At 37.2% G+C, this 18,873-nt stretch overlaps 1 protein-coding gene across 1 annotated transcript in view; it reads right to left on the reverse strand.

Annotated features, from left to right (window-relative positions):
* Window positions 1–1,901: 1,901 nt before the first annotated feature.
* The window catches only part of LOC132559175 (uncharacterized), a 38,713-nt gene continuing 21,741 nt past the window's right edge, over window positions 1,902–18,873 (reverse strand). Inside the window, exons 2-3 of the mRNA XM_060223788.1 lie at window positions 6,278–6,541; window positions 1,902–5,127 (exon numbers count right to left, since the gene is read on the reverse strand). Coding sequence (XP_060079771.1) covers window positions 4,775–5,127; window positions 6,278–6,541 — 617 coding nt within the window. The 3' untranslated portion in view covers window positions 1,902–4,774. The remainder of the gene's footprint in view (window positions 5,128–6,277; window positions 6,542–18,873) is intronic.

Below are 18,873 nucleotides of genomic sequence, written 5' to 3' on the forward strand. Positions count from 1 at the left end.
TAAAAGATAGGAATGGCAGAGCAAAATAATCGAGTAAACTGCATTATACATCTTTGTTGTTCTTCTAGAACTCGTCAGTGACGCTAAGGGCTTAAGTTAAACCTAGGCCCTGAGCATCACTGACGAGTCCTGGAAAGATGAAACAGCCTTATGATAGAGTTAATTCATTGTTTAGCTCTACTGTATCTGAATTTGCATACAAAGGTGCTATTCACTTTTGTGTCTTTTGCACAATGTTATTAAGAAGTCTAGGAGGCGACTGAAGAAACCCAAAATATACCAAAGCATGTTAAAATCTAGATGGAGAAGCGTAAGTGGAAGCTTGAGATATACCCACGTTTGAACGAATTGAAATAGAAAACAATTGCTTAATTTTCTCTACACGATGTTGCGGATGCGGAAATGAATGAAAGATGATAAACGTTGTTACCAAAATGTCTTATTCTAAATCGTTTTGTATTTCTTTTGAATATTTTATTTACATTTTACATTTGTGAATAATGTGAGGACACAAGCTATTGATTCTTGACCTTTTATTCAATGCTGATATATTGCCATGACTGATCTGTTTCAAAATTCAAGTCGATCGTCTTGGAACACAGCTCTGTGTTATTGTCAAAACTATAAAGTTAAAGATTTAGCGTGATGCTTTCTTCAACTTAAAGCTGAGAATTGAGCGTCATGCCTTTCTTAACTGTTAAGCTAAGGATTCAGCGCCATCCCTTTTTAACTGTTAACCTTTAAGTTAAACGTAATGTCTTTAAAATTAGCATGATAATTAAGCGTTATTATATACCTTAACCGTTATGATGAAAATTTAGCGTGATATGAATTAATTGTTAGGATGAAAAAATTAGCTGATATGTTTTAACTACTTGGATGAAAACTTAACTTGATGCTTTCTGAACTGTTAAGCTGATAAATTGAGAGCGATGCAAACCTCCGAATAGGAATTAAAGTGTAACAAAAAAATGTATTAAATCCCTACAATGATTAACGGTTTTGTACTCATTAACTTTGTCGTTTGTATTCATTAACCGTATCTGTCTATGCTGGTATGTCTACATTTAGTGGCTTTTTAAATGCAGCTTTTAATGAGTAATCCGTTTCAATTCCACTCGAGTAATTGTAATGTAACCTATACAAGTGTCTGCATGTTTCAGCGATGTTTACGTCACATTGTTCCTTTATTTGTCCTTAAAACAATGCATTTCCAAACAATGTCTACGCGATATAATACCATGGCTGTTACCGAGTGTTATTGTGTCAGCGGAAGACAGCGATACAGTGCATGTTCCATGCAGTCAACCGTATATCGAGCTACGGATATACAACATACCGTTATAGGGGTTCTGCTCAATACCATATGCCATTGTAGCATTTTTTTTTCGTGAATGCCACAAACGTTTGCCCTTTGTCATTGTGAAAATATGTATATGTGCCTAATATGAAACCTAAGTACCGTAGAACATGTTTTGGTTTATTCATATCTGTGAACCCGTGCAACTAGAACAGATCTAGGGGAAGATAATTGTTGTGTAGGGTCTCTCCGCCTAACGGTGTTCGTGTTAACTTTTTATCTTCGTCAATATCGGGTAAAGTCTTAAAGCCAGTTATTCAGGAGAGGGTGATACAATCTTTTCTTTCGCCTCTCGCACGAAATTCTTTTGTTTGTCTTCCTCGCTGTCTTTCCTTGCCGATTAGCCATCAGTTAGATTCTATCTACTTCTGGGTCGGTATATAAAACAAGTTATTGTGTTCTTTAGACAGAATCATTAAGAGGTTTGCACATTTTTCTTTGTTGAAAGTTTCTCTCCTTTCTGTATTCCTGACACCAGCTCTTGGCTTAGCATTCGGATATAAAAAGCGAACAAAGATTATTTCATATATTTCATTTTATTTAAAATTTCCCCATCCATCACAATAGATTCATTTGATTATCGCTTATTGCGCAAAAATAATGACAAATATAATGAAATTCATTGCTAGAATTCCAACAAACATTCTTCGGCATTATGCTGTCAAGAAATACTATGCTGCATGACCGGAAATAAATATAATCGGAAATGACGTCATCGTGGAAACTATATATGTAGCTGTCTTGTTTTTAAAAAACATAAATCATGAAGATTAATAAAGATTTATGATGAAGTCATATCATTATGAAAAAATTTGATAAGGAAACATTATATGGAAGCCGAAACTTGCGACCAGTCAGAGTTTGAAAAAAAAAGTTAATGATAATTCAAAATGTTATTTTAAAATTAAAAAACAACTACAAAATCTAATAAATAAATTTGTTTTGTTAATATAATTTGGAGCATTTAAATCTACCAAGCAACAAAAAAAAATTCCTAACGATTAGCAATTCCTTACTGAGATTCCACTCCTTGTCGCTTATGATGAAGAAAACTGAAGAGCATTGCACATTCCCACGTCAATATCGCTAGTTCTACAACATCTCGTGGGTATCATTATCAAACGATCTGTTTGTTTTCTTGGCATAATTATAGATAAAGCAATTTATTTTGAAAAAAACAATGTGCTGTAGATGCATAACGTATCGATTCTTCAGTAATGAAACAGAACAATTGAATAATTAATGCATTTCAAATGTAATGTGCGGACAAACTAAGATAACAAATGTTTTTTGTTGAAGTGAAAGCCATGACAGTTTGAACTTATTTCAACGATCTTGGTTAAAAAAGATCTTATCAAATGACTCCTCCAATAAAATAATGTCCGACATCAATGACGTCATGGAACTGACTAGCCAAACATTAATTACATTAATTGATTCCATTGTAAATTAATGCAAAAATATTATTGTCCATTACATGATAGCAGTTGAAAGACAAAACGATATTAGCACTTACAGACTGTGTTGCTACGGTAACCAACTAAATGCGTTACCATAGTAACCACTTAAGGATATATACATCACGAGATACATATATCTATTTACAAATGTACAAATTATTTGTTAGTATTTACATTTTACATATACAATGTACGGTGCGCGAGCTCGATCATACATCTAAATATTGATATTTAATGTATACACATCGATTTTTTTTTGCTTTATTTATAATGTTTCCATTTTAATGTTCCTCTCAAAATGATGCACAGAAATATCAGAATTGATGGACTAAGAAGCGCTGGTGTTATAACATACACACAGGAAGTGCTATATTTTGATTATTTTGTCTTATTTTTTCAAGAATTCGATATCATTACCGTAACATACGATGTTTTACGATTTTCTCGTTTCGTTCTGTCTGTTATATGAGCGCGCGCAGTAGATGTGCTGGAGACATTTAGTTACCCTGAGGAATAGATGCCGTATTTACATGAACATGAAGAGAAGCCAGAAACACGGCACACAACAATCAAACGCTCGCTTTGCTGCCTTCATTTTTATGCCTAGCTATTTGATAACGCGTTGACATGGAGTATATATCTATCTATATATCATATTTTTGTGTTCGAATTGCCATCTAAATTGCAAATTTGATAACAGAACTCTTATTCATATTCCTAACGAATAACGTTTACATAATACTCCGGTGGATTTTTTATGGATGATTTAAAATGTTCTCGACCAAGACCGATTTGGTCAGTGAAACTCTTGTGTCGCTCGAGAATCAAACGAGGTTCTGATTGACCATGACGCGATCGGATTCAGCTGAGTGTTTGATTAGAGGCTGACAGCAAGACGACAACAACAAACATAGTACGGAGGTAAACAATGACACAAATACCCTTGCTGTTAGTGAGAGATCGGGGTTATGTACACGATAACAGTAGTAGGTACTTGACACGTAATCTGGTGTAGTATGACACCTTACAATACACCAGCCTCAAACATCCATCACACTTGTTTTACATTGAACACTCTTACACTATTCATCCTCTTGTTCAACCGACTTTCATCCTGACGATAATTTTACTCTGATAGTGTACCCACTCATACTCCAACCCTTACTCTAACGACACACACGTCCTCTAGGTAACATACTAATGATACCTCACAGTCGTCATATTACACTTAATTTGTACACAATATCTCTTTCACAAATTGCGTCATCATTCTTTTTTCATACTCTTCTTTCTTCATTTTCTTGTACTCGTCATCCATCTTTCGTCCTTTTAACATTGCGACCTTTCTCCCCATAAATAATAATGGAACATATTTAACGAGTGCCTTAAAACAAACCACTTGACAGTAAATGACTATTTACAATGATACACAAATGAGACAATGTCCGAAATGGCTACCCTTATTTTGTGTCATTTTTCCCATCGTTATAACCGAGATATAAAGATATAATGCTCTGAACGAACAATATCTAGTGGACAGGAGATCAACGAAAAATGTTTCTTTACAAATCAGTTAAAGTTTAGTTCCTTAACAGGTGAAAAACAAGTCTGTGTAATTAATTTGAATAGTCAATGTCATTCTTATACATATTCTCCATCTCAAACGTTGATAGGAGATCATTTTCAAAGAAACATTCAAGTCTTTTCCGCCAAGTTGGCGAAAGCCATTGCAATTCACACCAGTGATCGAATGGTGTTCAGATAAAACAGACTCCGACGTTGGACGAAGACCTCCAGACATGTCAGACATGTCTCTCGGAGTTATAATGGAAGCTGTATCAATCCAGGAATACAGGTGTCCATAGATCTGATCTCCACATTAAAAACTCCGACTTTGCTGTAGGGTAGCCGATATACAGTGTAGTGATATGGGTAGTGATTACATCAGTCACCCCTATAAGAATAATTTAGTTTCACTGCCCGATGATGATCGCTCACTGTCCGTACACCTGTTCAGTTTACATGCGTTTGCACACTTTGCGTCACTGCACTGTTGGTGATGTTTGGGCACCGATACGGTACGTGGATATTGGTACCGCTCGTAATAGTCTGTGCGCCTGCGCAAGAGATACATTGCAAATATGATAAGAGCAAGGAGTACACAAACTCCCGCCACCGGAACTGCTATGTAAATGGGATTGATCATGCCGTTCGAGTTACTGGTCCCATGCTGGTTTGGACATCGGGCTGTTGCAGGAGTGGGCTCCGTATTGAAATCCTCGTACACAGGTTCCTCCACTTCCGGTACTATAAAAAATGTAAATAGAATTTAAACGAAACGAAATTGCAAGGTACATTGTTGTTCCAATAGTTTGAGAAATCTTCCAAAATATATCTTCCAGAATCATTTAAATAAAGCAAACAGCAAAGTGATTCTAATTCTCAGAAATATATATATACGAAATCTTTTTAATAATTAGACAACTAAATTATTGTAGTTCTCAGAAATTTATCAGGATGGTTGTTCTAAACTCATTTTAATCACCGTGTCATTATCTTTAAAGTCTGGCATGATTATTGCTCCAACGTCTTAGGAAATTTTGCCAATAATGCGTCGAGAAATTACTAAAAATAATTTGAGCTTCGTCATATACATATATATAAAGATATATTTATAAAGACGGATTTGCACCATTACTGAGTTATGTAAATGTCATGTTTACGATAACCGATCAGTTCTGAAATAATTAGAGTGCAATCATCAATCTAAAATGGGATTTGGTCTATATGGAAATTTTTGGTTACAATCTCTCTCCATCAGCCATTACGTAATCACAGAATTATGACAGGGCTAGGGAATTCATGATTCCTTGGATTATATTTAACTACGTGCTACGCAGTCAACTAACGAGGATATTTCAATGCAAATAGGTCTGTTAAAACCCGTTTAAATGTTTTCTGGTTTTTATGCAACCTAAATTACATAAGAATAAAGAGAGTAAGGGCCGTTTACTGGAGACCATATTACTAGTATTGTAAGGAAGGTGTGTTAAACTTGGAATATACTGGCGTTTAAATTTAGTTGCACAGTGTGGCGTTGATACATGTAGGTACCGTTTGTGAGCTATGTTACTTGTGCGGTACATAACAAGCGGAGTGAGGTAGTGGGGTACAAACCTGGTCTTTTTTGTGTTTTTGGGTTTTATTGAGTTTTTTTGTTTTTTGTTTTTGTTTTTTGTCGACGAAGTAGTGCGGTATGCATCTGGTCGGTTTTTTTAACTTATGACCGCCACTGATAGTGAGGTAGTGCGGTACATATCAGGTCGTGTGGACCAGTACTGACGGTGAGGTAATGCGGTAGATATCTGGTCGTGTTAACCGGTACAGTTTGTGAGGTAATGCGGTAGGTATCGGGTCGTGTTCACCGGTACAGTTTGTGAGGAAATGCGGTACATACCTGGACGTGGCGGCTGTGTTGGTACGACATTTTTGTTGCAGAAACTCTTGTCGTTACAGCAGTGGAGAACTGGCCATGCAGCCCTCAGCTTGGCGGGGCGACGGTTCTCACACAACAAGGGTGTGCTGCTGTCGATGCACCCCCGGGAAGTCAGGTGCTTAAACAATGGATCGTCGATCGTCTCGCTATAACAGTAATGGGACGCACGACATGTTGTCATCTTCCGGTCCATGCATTCCTGGGTCGTGCAAACGCACTCCAGCCCTGAAACAACAAAATAATATTACGGTACAGCTCAAACATACAACAAGCAAGATAATTTGTACAGGAGCTGGTCAGCTAGTCACTGGTCAGATTTTATTGCTACAATTAACGTCCTTTTCTGTGTTAAGAAAATAATACGTAGTTAACTGCACGTGTTATGTAGACGTATTGTAAACGGGTCTCACTGAAATACATTTATCGCGGGATTTATATAGAATGGATTTGGTGAATGATAAATTGCTTTCTCCTCTTTGCCCTACTCAGTGCTTTATAGGTAGAATGCTGTTCCGGGTAGCGTTCCGCCCCCTGTATTCACCCTGTGTCTGTTCCAACCCCGCCCTTCCATTTACTGCGTGTCTTCTGTTGTTACGCCCCCTACGTTTACACAACGAGTGGGTATTGTACTCAAGCCAGGCTTTCTGACCCAGTACAATATTCTACGCGTTTTTTGTGTTCATTTGACAGTCTCATTTAGATTTTCGGAGGTAAAAGAGCAACATAGAGTGTGTAATGGAGCCGATGTGTGTAGGAATAGTGACAGGGGCGTGGTGGACCTCGGAACCCCTCGTCAATCTGCACTGTGTAAACAGTGGTTATTCCGGATCAACCACTTTGTCAACAACAGAGAAGCACAGAGGATTGTGTCATGAAAGCGTGTGCAGTACTACCCTATTTAGAAGTAGTGAAAAGATACGCAAGCGCAGTATATCAATACATGTTGTAGTATCATCCAATTGACAAGAAATGAAGATGATATTAATAACTTACGATATTCCAAAAAACAACACGAACATACCAATATGGCATCATTATCCAAACTAAAATTCCATAAAACCAGGGCAATATATGAACAGAAGAAAGATTTACACGGAGACTCCTGAAAAAGTAAAAGGAGAATAAGACCAAGTGTTCCGGAAGAGTATGCGTCTTATGTTTCATCGATGGTTCCCGCCATGTAAACCTTGGTCAATCCAATAAAGTAATATCACGTTCTCAAATGAGAATAAGGTAAAGAACAACGGAACCAACAGGCAAACTAACGAGCATCAAATACTTCCAGCTTCATGTCACACAAAGAAATAGAATATTTCTCAATGAGATTACGTTGGCGACCAAGGTACTTCCCCCTAATTTTCATCAACTTGTATCATTTTCAGCGTTGTGTAACAATCAACCGGTTGTGTTGAAAATGCCTTTTTATAAAAAGACTCCATTTGTAAATAAAATGGATGAAAGTATCAAGCGTCTGTTTCAAATGTGTTTCTATTCAAGCAGTGCATGTAAAAATATAAAAAGATGCATCAGCGAAATTTTAATTTGCCCCGTTTACAGTTTGTGACTGACAATATCGGTGTTACATCTACATAAATAGCTATATAGAACGACTTTATATTTGTGCATTGTAAACAGATCATACATTTGGAGAAATAGGAATATTTTTTTATTTGACATATAACTGAATTGACACAACACAAATGGCCCCTTTAAATTTGTACATTGTTAAAACATGCCGTTATAGTCGTTGTCTTATCAATTGTACAATTTACGATATCATACACCTCTCCCGAACAAACAATGCACTAACTGCTAATAATACCACTTCCCAAACAGTCTGTCGAATAAATAATTGTTGATTACCAAAGCATGAGCCCTTTGATGTGATATATCATATGTGCATATCTTTACCTATTTGGTATACCCCATTAGATAGGTAGGGGGCCGGACCTTATGAACAGCCGTAAAACAATACATATGCACTTTGCCCGTTGAACCGATAAATGACGTGCATGTATTTAGCTACTGTAATATACCTGACTAATATCTGCAGGTCTGTTACTGACCTGTAAGTTCAGAAAAGGGTTATCTCTTTTGTCCAACCACGCCAGCATGTCTGAACGCTAAATTAATAAGGTAATGTACATCTATATCCACGAGTTTTTCATTGCCGACCTATGGTGCCAAGTGCCTCTTAGAATGATTGTTTTGAATGGGGTAGGTGATATCACTATTCTGAGGATTTTAGACGGTTTTAGACCCGTAATCAGATGATAACGCCTTGGTAGACATTTCTATCAAATAACCCCGCTAATTAAACACAATGGAACCGGTGGAAATAGATTATTTAAACAAAAAACAAACAAAAAAAAAACAAAAAACAAAAAATCAAAAACAGCGCATCGTGCAACCTTCATTGTGTATTCATGATAGTATTTTGGTGTTTACTTCGCAAATCTATATTCTGAGATGCTGTTGCAAATTTCCCCAGAAAGAAATACAAATGTCGGAACAAAATCCCGATATGAAAGGTTTCTTTTATGGAGGAAATCTCTGATTTTAACAGCTAACAAGAACTTCTGAAAACTGAGGCTTGGATAATAAAACTGAAACGTTCATCAAGCAGTTGCGGACTGGAAATCAGTAAGGAGGCGTAATGATGGTGCACATTTCTCCACAACACTCGGAATTGATACGTCGAACACGCAAGGGACATGACCTAATTTAGTGTTATTGCTGAAGCGAAATTTAATAGTTTTCCAACTCGATTTCATAAAAATATTCACCCAACAAAATGAAGGCAATTCAAAAACACATTTTCAGCAAATTCAGCTGAGCATGAGAGACTGTTTTGTTCTCAATAAAAATACCTTTCAACAAACCGATTGTTTTGAAATTGTCCTTTCATTAACGCTAATGATCAATTGTCTTTGGAATCGTGACGGGAGACTTAAAGCATGTTTTCCCAAGCAAACACGAAACGAACTCATTGTGTACACACGGGGATGGCCCATGTCATGCTTCAGATTGAAACGATATGCAGAGAAATGACTCTCACTGATGTTGTTTGTATAAAGGTCGCGTGTACTTTTTATAATCCATATAATTTAAGACGTGTTCTTTTAATGAAAGTCACGTAAAACGGACTGAAATATCTGCAGGTCCAATATCTAGTTAACATGGACAAGTCGGAAGAGGGAGATAATCTGGAAATAGATATATATGAGACGATGTTGAACCACCACAGACATCATGATGTGCTACTTCTCTAGATCGTCAGGTATAACACTGCTGACGATAAATGTTGTAAAAGTCATTTCTATCGCGGAACACGATAGCTTTGTGGCAATATTGAACACTTGGAACATCAAAGCGCCCGGATGAATTTAACACGCTCTCGGCAAGGGAACCATCTTTCTGTTCCGACATTACTCAAAATTATTTCCTTTACAAAGCACGGTTAGCTTGCATTACAGAGTATTTCTACTTTTGTTGGAATTTAATTTGCCATTTTAAAGCTATTTGAAATAATAAATTAAAAACAACAGCAGAAAACTAGACTTCTGAATTATAATTATCTTAAAACAGATACACGGTAGTTACCGGTTTAATTTAGTTGTGAGTGAGTTGAAACGAATCTGTACGTTACGTGCGGTGAAGAAAGTATGGCGTTACACTGTTGCGTGCTAATATCGTCAGATCCTCCCAGAGGCTGTTGCGGAAACAAGTTTTTAAGAATTTATTTGAATATTGGAAAAGGAATGGAAACTTTTAAAAAATAATATTTTACTAGCATTGACTGTTATCGTCACGGGATATGAGGAAAAGTATAATGTTGAAATTTAAATCGATAGACGGCAGGCTTATGAAATATTGAAACGATGGTGTAATTTTCGAGATATCTCACGAGGTTATGGATAAATGAAATGTAACAATCCCACACGAGGTTACCGAGAAAAAAAAACTGCCATTTTCAATCCAATCACCTGCTATTTTCAAAGTTTCAAGAATGTCAGCAAACCATTAGAGGGAGGAAATGAATGATAAAATCTGTAGACAGAAGCAAGCTCAGAAGAAAACGATGCTGCTACCTTCAGTCGTATTTTATATTCAGGCTAAACAATGATTCTGGCTTTAAGTTAAATAAACAACATTTCCATCAACTAGACGGTTTAAGAAAAACCCTTTGTTTGAATATTTCATTCAAATTCTCCGATTATGTAATAGATACATCTACAGTAGTCTGAACTGCTATGTGTTAGAACAATTTTCACAGATTTGTTCTACACAGTGTTAAACTGAAACCTTGTTTAGAGAGAAAATTGAATTATCAGAAGTGTAAACAAGCGCAATGACAGGTTGTATTTGTTACAATCAGCACGGTAGAGAACGCTAACTATTTTACAGGAAGCGTCTTTTCTAAGTCTTGATCGAATACCAATACACGTCAATGAACGTGCATATCACAACAAACAGACAACGGGTGTGTTCTGTAACCATAGCCTTATAACAAGACAAGAGCGCGTGCCTGGGAAATCCATATCGCACATAGGGGAGGTATGTAGAATTGAAATAGCATTTTGTGTATGTTACGGTCCACAGCATTTCAACCAAGCTCAACCGTCCCCTGTTTTCCAGCGCAAGCCGGGAACCTAACTAATCGTCGAGGTGGGTCATAGGACTGATCCGTCAGTCTAGAAAAAAAATCAGTTTTTTGTCTTTTATTTATTTTTAGTATAATAACTTTGGTTTTGAAAGATTCAACTTCAATTGTAGCCAATAAAAGTTCCGGAGTGGACCGGTATTGAGACAAATGTTTAATACAAATTCAGAGCTGATTAGTATAGGTCAGTTAACTTTGAGCAATAGCACGTGACTCACTCATCCATGTGTGCTGCGCGCTATCAATGAAAGATTCCTTGTTGATTTGCTCAGAAAGTTTTGAAATACATCAACGGCTTTACAGGGTTTTCCTTTGGGAGACCTAGAATTAACTGTTAGTCTTCGATTGTATCCCATCAATTTAACCTGCCTCACAGATAAACCCGACATCATAGTTCACACACGCTCATACCAATATCACGCCGTACTCGTCCATAAAAACGTAATTCATGAAATTTAAAATAGACCCAAAGGCAACATTAAACCGATCCAGAGTGTGCCCCCGAAACACACAAGTCATCAGTCTGAACCTCAGAACGTCATTCAGATGGAATCGATCGAACGTCTTCAACAAAACAGAAACAAACGGGTCTGTATGCGGACTTACTTTCCGGAAGGGTTTGGAGGCAAGTCAATCCAATTTCATGCAAAGTCAACATATTAAGCTATAAATAGGAAAGCGAGGTAGATAAATCTAGGGTTTTACAAGTGTTGGTGAGGGTTTATATATACACCAAACCAAAACAGCTGTTTACAACCCAATGAACGGACTAAAAACTTGTGAAAATGCACGCAATCCTCAGCATGCAGACACACATTTAATAACTGTGATGAAAAATTGCTTTGAAGACGGGATGAGGCCAAGTAGACACAAACGTCACTCACTAATTTTCACACGTTTTGAAATAGGAAAGTCGTGCCTAAGTTCTTTGACAATGATTTATACGAATATGCATATTACCATAATTATTGCACAAAGCCTATATTGTTAATACACGGTCATAATTCCTGTTCGTAGTCGTTCAGTCTCAATGAGGTCGTTCTCGATCTTTGTTCCTGTAGGTACAGTTGGTATTTAAACTGCATGTCTGAAGATTTTTTCTGTTATACAGATAACTTGAGAAAACTGGAGCTAGATAATCGTCGGCTATAATCTAGCGATTTCAATGAAGCTGTCACTTGACTGCACGAATTCTGACTTATAACGGGCGCCTGTATGGTGAGAGAGGCACCTTATTCCGTGGGGGAGGGGGATCAGAGAATGTAGGGAACCGTAACATAAAAAGAATTCTAGTCGTCGGTAATCGGTCCGACTAGAGATTTAGGAGGTAGATAAACTTCAACATAGAATTTGCTACATAGAAATCTGTCTTAGAACTCGGGTTTTAAAGATGGTCTGGAACCAGTAAGAAGCTTGGTTTATATTGCTGCTGGAAAAACCAACACAAAAGGATCTTTTAATGATGAGAATAGCTGCAAATAACTTTGTCGGGAGTAATTAGCATTGAGGTATGTGATGGAGTAGTCACATCCTCCTCCACCGCGAGCCATTAAACTTGAACACTAGAGTAGTCTGCCCTCTCAAGAATACAAGCGTCAGAACGATCTTAAACACAAACGAGAATTAGACTCACAATGTTGACACAAGTATGAGAAATGATTGTATCTAGTGCACGGATGAGCATAAGCTAAAACGTAATTTGTGCATGTATAACTTATAAAAAAATCCCAGTAATCTACGCAGAATAATGGATTAATAATTCTGTTATTTTGTATTTAACAAACTTCTTTTTTCATCTTGTGTGTGTCAGAGTGAGAATTCCCTCGCCAACTTGCAGGAACTTAACATCCAAGAGTGCAGAGTAATTCAATGTACTTGAATGCTATGAACAGAACTAGTCCTGGCGTCGTAAAAATATAGAATGTATTGCTATTCCCATACTCTATAACGGACACCAACGTTCAAAAAGGTCTGATCATCACATTTAAGCAAGAATCATGCTGTATTTCAGGACATGATATTTCGCTTGATAGAGTATGATTTCCTTTTCCTCATGAATCTCTTAACAATGTTTGATGATAGTTTCGAGCACGTGCATTTTTTGTTAACAATATGTAACAAATACACGCGATACTGTAGTAAGCTGTAAGTACTTTTACAAACAGTGACTGCGGCCAGAGCATGTGCGAACCACGCCTGGGTCTCAAACGAGGTGTGAACAACTCTAATAAGTTCATACAGGTGCTTTATGTGAGTCGAATTAAACCTGAAGAGTAGGCGAGGATGTCCGGTAACATACACTGACACACCGACACAAATCATGATAGGGACGGAGCAAGACTACAATTACCATATGGGGTCTCTAATCAAACCAACGCTTCCTCCTTGCGCTAGGCTGTTGTACCTCAATAACCATTATTCCCTAATTCAATTAGTTTGAGAGGTTAAACTACCTTTATCTTTCAAACTTGAATTCTTTCGTTTCCTCTTGTTGGAAACACCAGGTACGCTGGCACATGATTAAGTGGTGAGTATGGCATATCAAACCTGTGGCCGAGTTTTCACTTGATTAAGAAAGCATAATTGCATGACATAATACAAAGATATTTTATTTCCCAGTTTACTCTGAGTGTTTTAGACCCGATCTATTATCATGAAGATTTTTTATAATTCTTTTTTGAGCCGTGACCTGTACTTGAGTAGTGTGCTTGTGAGTGGTGCAAAGAGTAAATTCGGCAACACATAGACTATTGGTAAGTCTAGTGGATAATAGACACATGCATATCAGTGTATCGTACTCCTTACAAAGGTTCACTGAGGAAGCCAAATACCAAACCTTGCAGACTTTGATCTCAACTAAATTCATACTCTAGCTAAAGTGTTCCGGGCACTCACGATTTAATTCGTTAGATTGGCTTATCTCCCAAACGTAGTGTATTCTTGTATCCTCGTGAACTTTTGCAGAGGTTTAGTCAATGAAAATACCTTACTGAATCTGTAAATGGAAACTGTATGATAACTGGTATTGATTTATTTATATTTTGATTATCAACAAGAGTTCGAAACGACCGGAGTTCCGGACGGACGATAAAAGAGACCGGAGTTCCGGACTGACAACAAAAGAGTACTGGATGGCCGATCAGAGAAAAGACCGGAATTCCGTATGAACAGCCAAATAGATAGGATTTCCGTACAGACAACGAAAGAGATCGGAGCTTCGTATGGATAACGGAAGAATGGCAGAGAAAAAGACCGAAGTACCGTCCGGACAACGAAAGATACGGTGCATCCGTACAGACGGACATTCGTATAGACAACGACAGAGTGGTAGAGAAAAAGACCGTGCGGACAACGAAAGAGACAAGAGTTTCGTATAGACGATGAAAGAGTCATAAGAGAGAGAAAAAAAAGATACTGTAATAGTACTCCAGTTGATAAAGGGGAAGATTGTCACTCACAGACTACCTAATGCATAATAGATCTGAATGTACCAGTGGCAACAGATAAATGGAAATGGATTATATGTGTTTGAACCGTACCTTTAAATATATTGTGTTGTTCATTTGTGTTTCGAATAAAGATTTGATCACTGAAATGGACATGTCAACGTTTATGAATAGAATAATCAGACAGAATTCTTCAGTTTTTCATAATCTTAATTCTTATTATGGATAAAATAAACGTATAAGCTTCATAAACCAGATCGGCTACCACACCGAGGGTTTTTTTTACAGGTAGACCAGCGTCTGGTGGGTCTATGTTATGTAAACCTCGGACGGAGATAATCTTTCAGTCGCCAGTCTCTTAACAGGAACGGAATTAAAGTGGTGATAAAGATCTAGCAATTGTCCCAAACCCAGCCGACTTTTGTATTGTATTAAACACAGGACAATATGGCCCCGTGTGTGTAGCACACAGTCTACCTGAACAAAACGGGCCAACCTACCCCGGGTGTCCTATTCGACCAGTACAAACTGATATATTTATGGGTACATATATCAGTTATAAGATATAAAAACGTCTGTTGCTCTCTGGTATGTAGATGTCAGTCTATTAGGGTATTATAGTATGTAGGTACACACAATCACACCTTGCCTATATATATACATACATACACCATATGGTCTTTATTTCATTGTAGTAAAAACGCTTGATAGACATATTTTCAACAATCCTGAAAGATGTCCCATTTTGACGACGTGCAAGCAGTTATCTGAATGGCTCTTATCGTATATCACTAAGCAGAAACATTTAAATTTCGTTTATTTCCTGTTGGTGGTATTAAATATATTTACTTGTCCTTCGATGTGAAGTGTGTCATTCCTTGGTACAATTAAACAGGCTTTATAGGGACAATAAAGTATTATAGTTACCGTAGTTTTCAAAAAATCCCTGAGTCACTAACATTACAGTCATCCCCGAAGTATTGTAGTTGTATCAATCTGATTTTAACCCCATCACCACCCCGTTGTGTACATACTGAGTAGAAATACAGGTTGTATTGTTTGGTGATGAAGCTCTGCACTATGATACAGACATTAAATCCGTATTGCCTTCCCTTTGCTATATCGTGTAGAGCATTTTCGTTACTAGACCCTTTAGAGCCTTCCCTTTGCCAACCAAAAGGAGCCTTTCCTTTTTCAAACCCTAAATAGCATTCCCTTTTCCGAAACCCAAAGAGCCTTCCCTTTAGCGAACCCTAAATAGCATTCCCTTTCTCGAATCCCAAAGAGCTTTCCCTTTAGCGAACCCTAAATAGCATCCCCTTTTCCGAATCCCAAAGAGCCTTCCCTTTAGCGAACCCTAAATAGCATCCCCTTTTCCGAATCCCAAAGAGCCTTCCCTTTAGCGAACCCTAGATATCATTCCCTTTTCCGAATAGCAAAGAGCCTTCCCTTTAGCGAACCCTAAATAGCATTTCCTTTACCAAACCATATAGAGCGTTCCTTGTACAGAACCCTAAATAGTCTTTTCTTTACCAAACCCTACAGGGCCTTCCCTTTACCGAATCCTAAATAGCCTTTCCCAAACCCTATAGAGCCTTTCCTTTTTCAAAACTCACGAAGTAATAAGTATCCTTTCTGCAACAATAATACCGGATAAGAACATCCAACACTATTAAACCTTTAACAATACAGCGACTTCCAGCAGCTGTATCGCCGTAAGTCACCAGTTCATTTGTATTCGTACAGACACAAAGCCCGACTGGAGTTCTGTTACACTGTTGAACAGCTAATATGCTTACATCTTTTCATCGCTCAATCTCCCGAGGGCAATGAGGAAATACTTGACTATAAGAAATATCAGAAATAGTTTCCATGACAATGAGAAGTGGGAAGTGACAAGGAATGGCTTTCTTTCTGACAGAAACAAAACTTGTTCTTACTCTGACAATGTGGTTTACATGTACATTTTCTATTGAGATGTTAACAAATGCTCAGCGTGTTGTAAGGCGAATTGACGAGATCAGGGAAAGATGTCTCTTCCAGATCTTCATCATCATATCGACGTTCATGACAGACGTCCCCCCAATAGTAGCAGCACAATACAGGGTCTGGTGTACATGATAAAATTCACTTTCTCCAAGATAAACGTACCGCCCAAATACTTGAACAGAATATAAGTTGTACCGACTAAAAACAAATGAACTGCGGGGGAATTATCCGGTAATAGTCAAATGGAGAAAAAATCCCCGATAAATTCTACACAGCTCATTGAAGAAAACAGACAGACACAGACATGGGTGTTGGAACGAATACCTGGGGCAAGTCACAGGCCGACCCTATGTCTTACTACCAAGGGCACGCGTGAACTTTAACGCACACCTGTACAGTCACTGTCGGTAGGAAGACCGATTACACATACCAGGATGTCGAATGGCATGTTCTCTCCAACACCTCCGACTGGAGAGTATAAACATACAATAGCGTTACTGTTATATGACCGTCTTTTCCAAGCGGGTCAACAATTACGACCACGTGTTCACGAATGTTCCTTAAATGACGATCTTCCTCAACTCAATGTTTTCTTCTATATAAAATTAAAACCAAGAGAAAAATCGTATTTAACTTGTTTCCGGAGAAAATGTCATTATCAAACAGTCCTGTTATAATAGTTGGTCAAACAAACATCTAGATATCGTCTTCACCGCCAATCTTTTAAAAGCTTTAGGTGAAGTAAATAAAGGGATTCTAGAAATGATAAATATACTTTCAGTTTTTATCAACTCTGATTTCACGGCGATACGTTTGAATTCTGCATGAAAGGGTATAGTTTGTTTGTTTACACATAGTAGCATTACTAAGCTACCTTTATATGAGGTGATGAAAGAGTTGATCCCTTTACACACTCGACTCTTTAAACCACGGAGCATGACAAGCTTTAAAACACTATTTCATTAAGCAATTAGTGGCGCAAAACAAACTATAATGCTAATAGATAATTACCATTCTTACCATATTTATCTAGTTCCTGCCGAATTGGTGACTTATTTTGAATGACATTTTTGATGTGTTAAAGCCAAATTATATTTGAGGGACCACAGTTTCCAACACCGATATGACAGTGAGTTTTGTGTTGAAGTATGCCACTGCGATATTTTTAGTGGAAAGGGAGAACAAAGTTACCTGACTAGATGACGTCACACTAGTCCTTACTTTCTAAGATACTCAGATATTTTAACAGGTAAGAATTGTATCTAAATCCTTTAATCCAGACATAGTATACAAACATTTTAAAGACAGACAAACTTAGTAAACTTAGTTAAAGATAGAGAATTATTGAACGTGTTGTAACTGTGACTGTACCGAAGGTTAACAGTAGGGCACTATCGTATCAGTAATTATTGATGTAAAAACAAAAACTAAAAATTTGAAAACGCTGACGAAGGGAAATACACTTCTACAGTTGATAATACATTGTAAGTAACTTTTCTACTGCTTTCGTTTATCAGGTACTGTTTAAATGGATTTAGGGACAAAATATCACTTAATTTAATGTTTGGAACCAGATTGAATAGAATATAAGGGGGTTATTTGGTGATAATCTGATAAAAATAAGCATATCACCCATTCTGATGTTTTGCTTAAACAATCATTTGTCATCCGAGTGTCATTATGTTCAGCCTGTTAATACACGTTCCACTCAAACGTTCATTGGTTCAGTATACACAAGAAGGCAATAGGTTTAGTGTAGGAACATAATTACTTCAGGAAATTATCGTGGTCATTTTTCATTCGTACGGTCACGCACTTGAACATGAATCTTTGCCATGCTGTCGGCCTGTGTGTCTAGGATTCCAGTAAACTGTGTGACATATTACACCATCATCTTACACATTAATCTTCAGCTTGCATAACTACTGTATTTATCGACCTAGCAGTGACACGTTATCACCATAGTTTTTACAGAAAATTTACATCTAGAATGACAACAAAACGTGTAACATTGACTGCCAGCAGGTACATTGTTTAAGAATTTAACAAAGTGACACATCCAGTTAATTTCGAACGGAATATTATACTGTTATAATGTTATCCCCTATATTTGATATATGTTTAAGTAAACCTCCCTTCTAATCACATGAGTTAATATAAGCTGTGAGCTTGTGTTAAATCGTTGGAAATTATTATAAATACTATTGTTTAGATTACCTCAATACAAAGTATACTATTGCTATTGAAAAAAAATAGATAAATACACGATACTGACCTGTCAACACTATTAATCAGAATATTACGATGCTCTCAATGGCGTGATCATAGCTATATACGTATTGTTTTATCGCGGCAGAGAAAATTTATTAAATAGTAATGACCACTGATCATCAGCCGTCATTTAGGTCTCAGAATATCACTGATGACTTGTCTGGTTCCATGAAATATCTGCGATGTTC

The sequence above is a fragment of the Ylistrum balloti genome, unplaced genomic scaffold (assembly GCF_031769215.1).
Source record: "Ylistrum balloti isolate Yb309-2 unplaced genomic scaffold, AGI_CSIRO_Ybal_v1 Utg370870, whole genome shotgun sequence".
Lineage (NCBI taxonomy): Eukaryota > Metazoa > Mollusca > Bivalvia > Pectinida > Pectinidae > Ylistrum > Ylistrum balloti.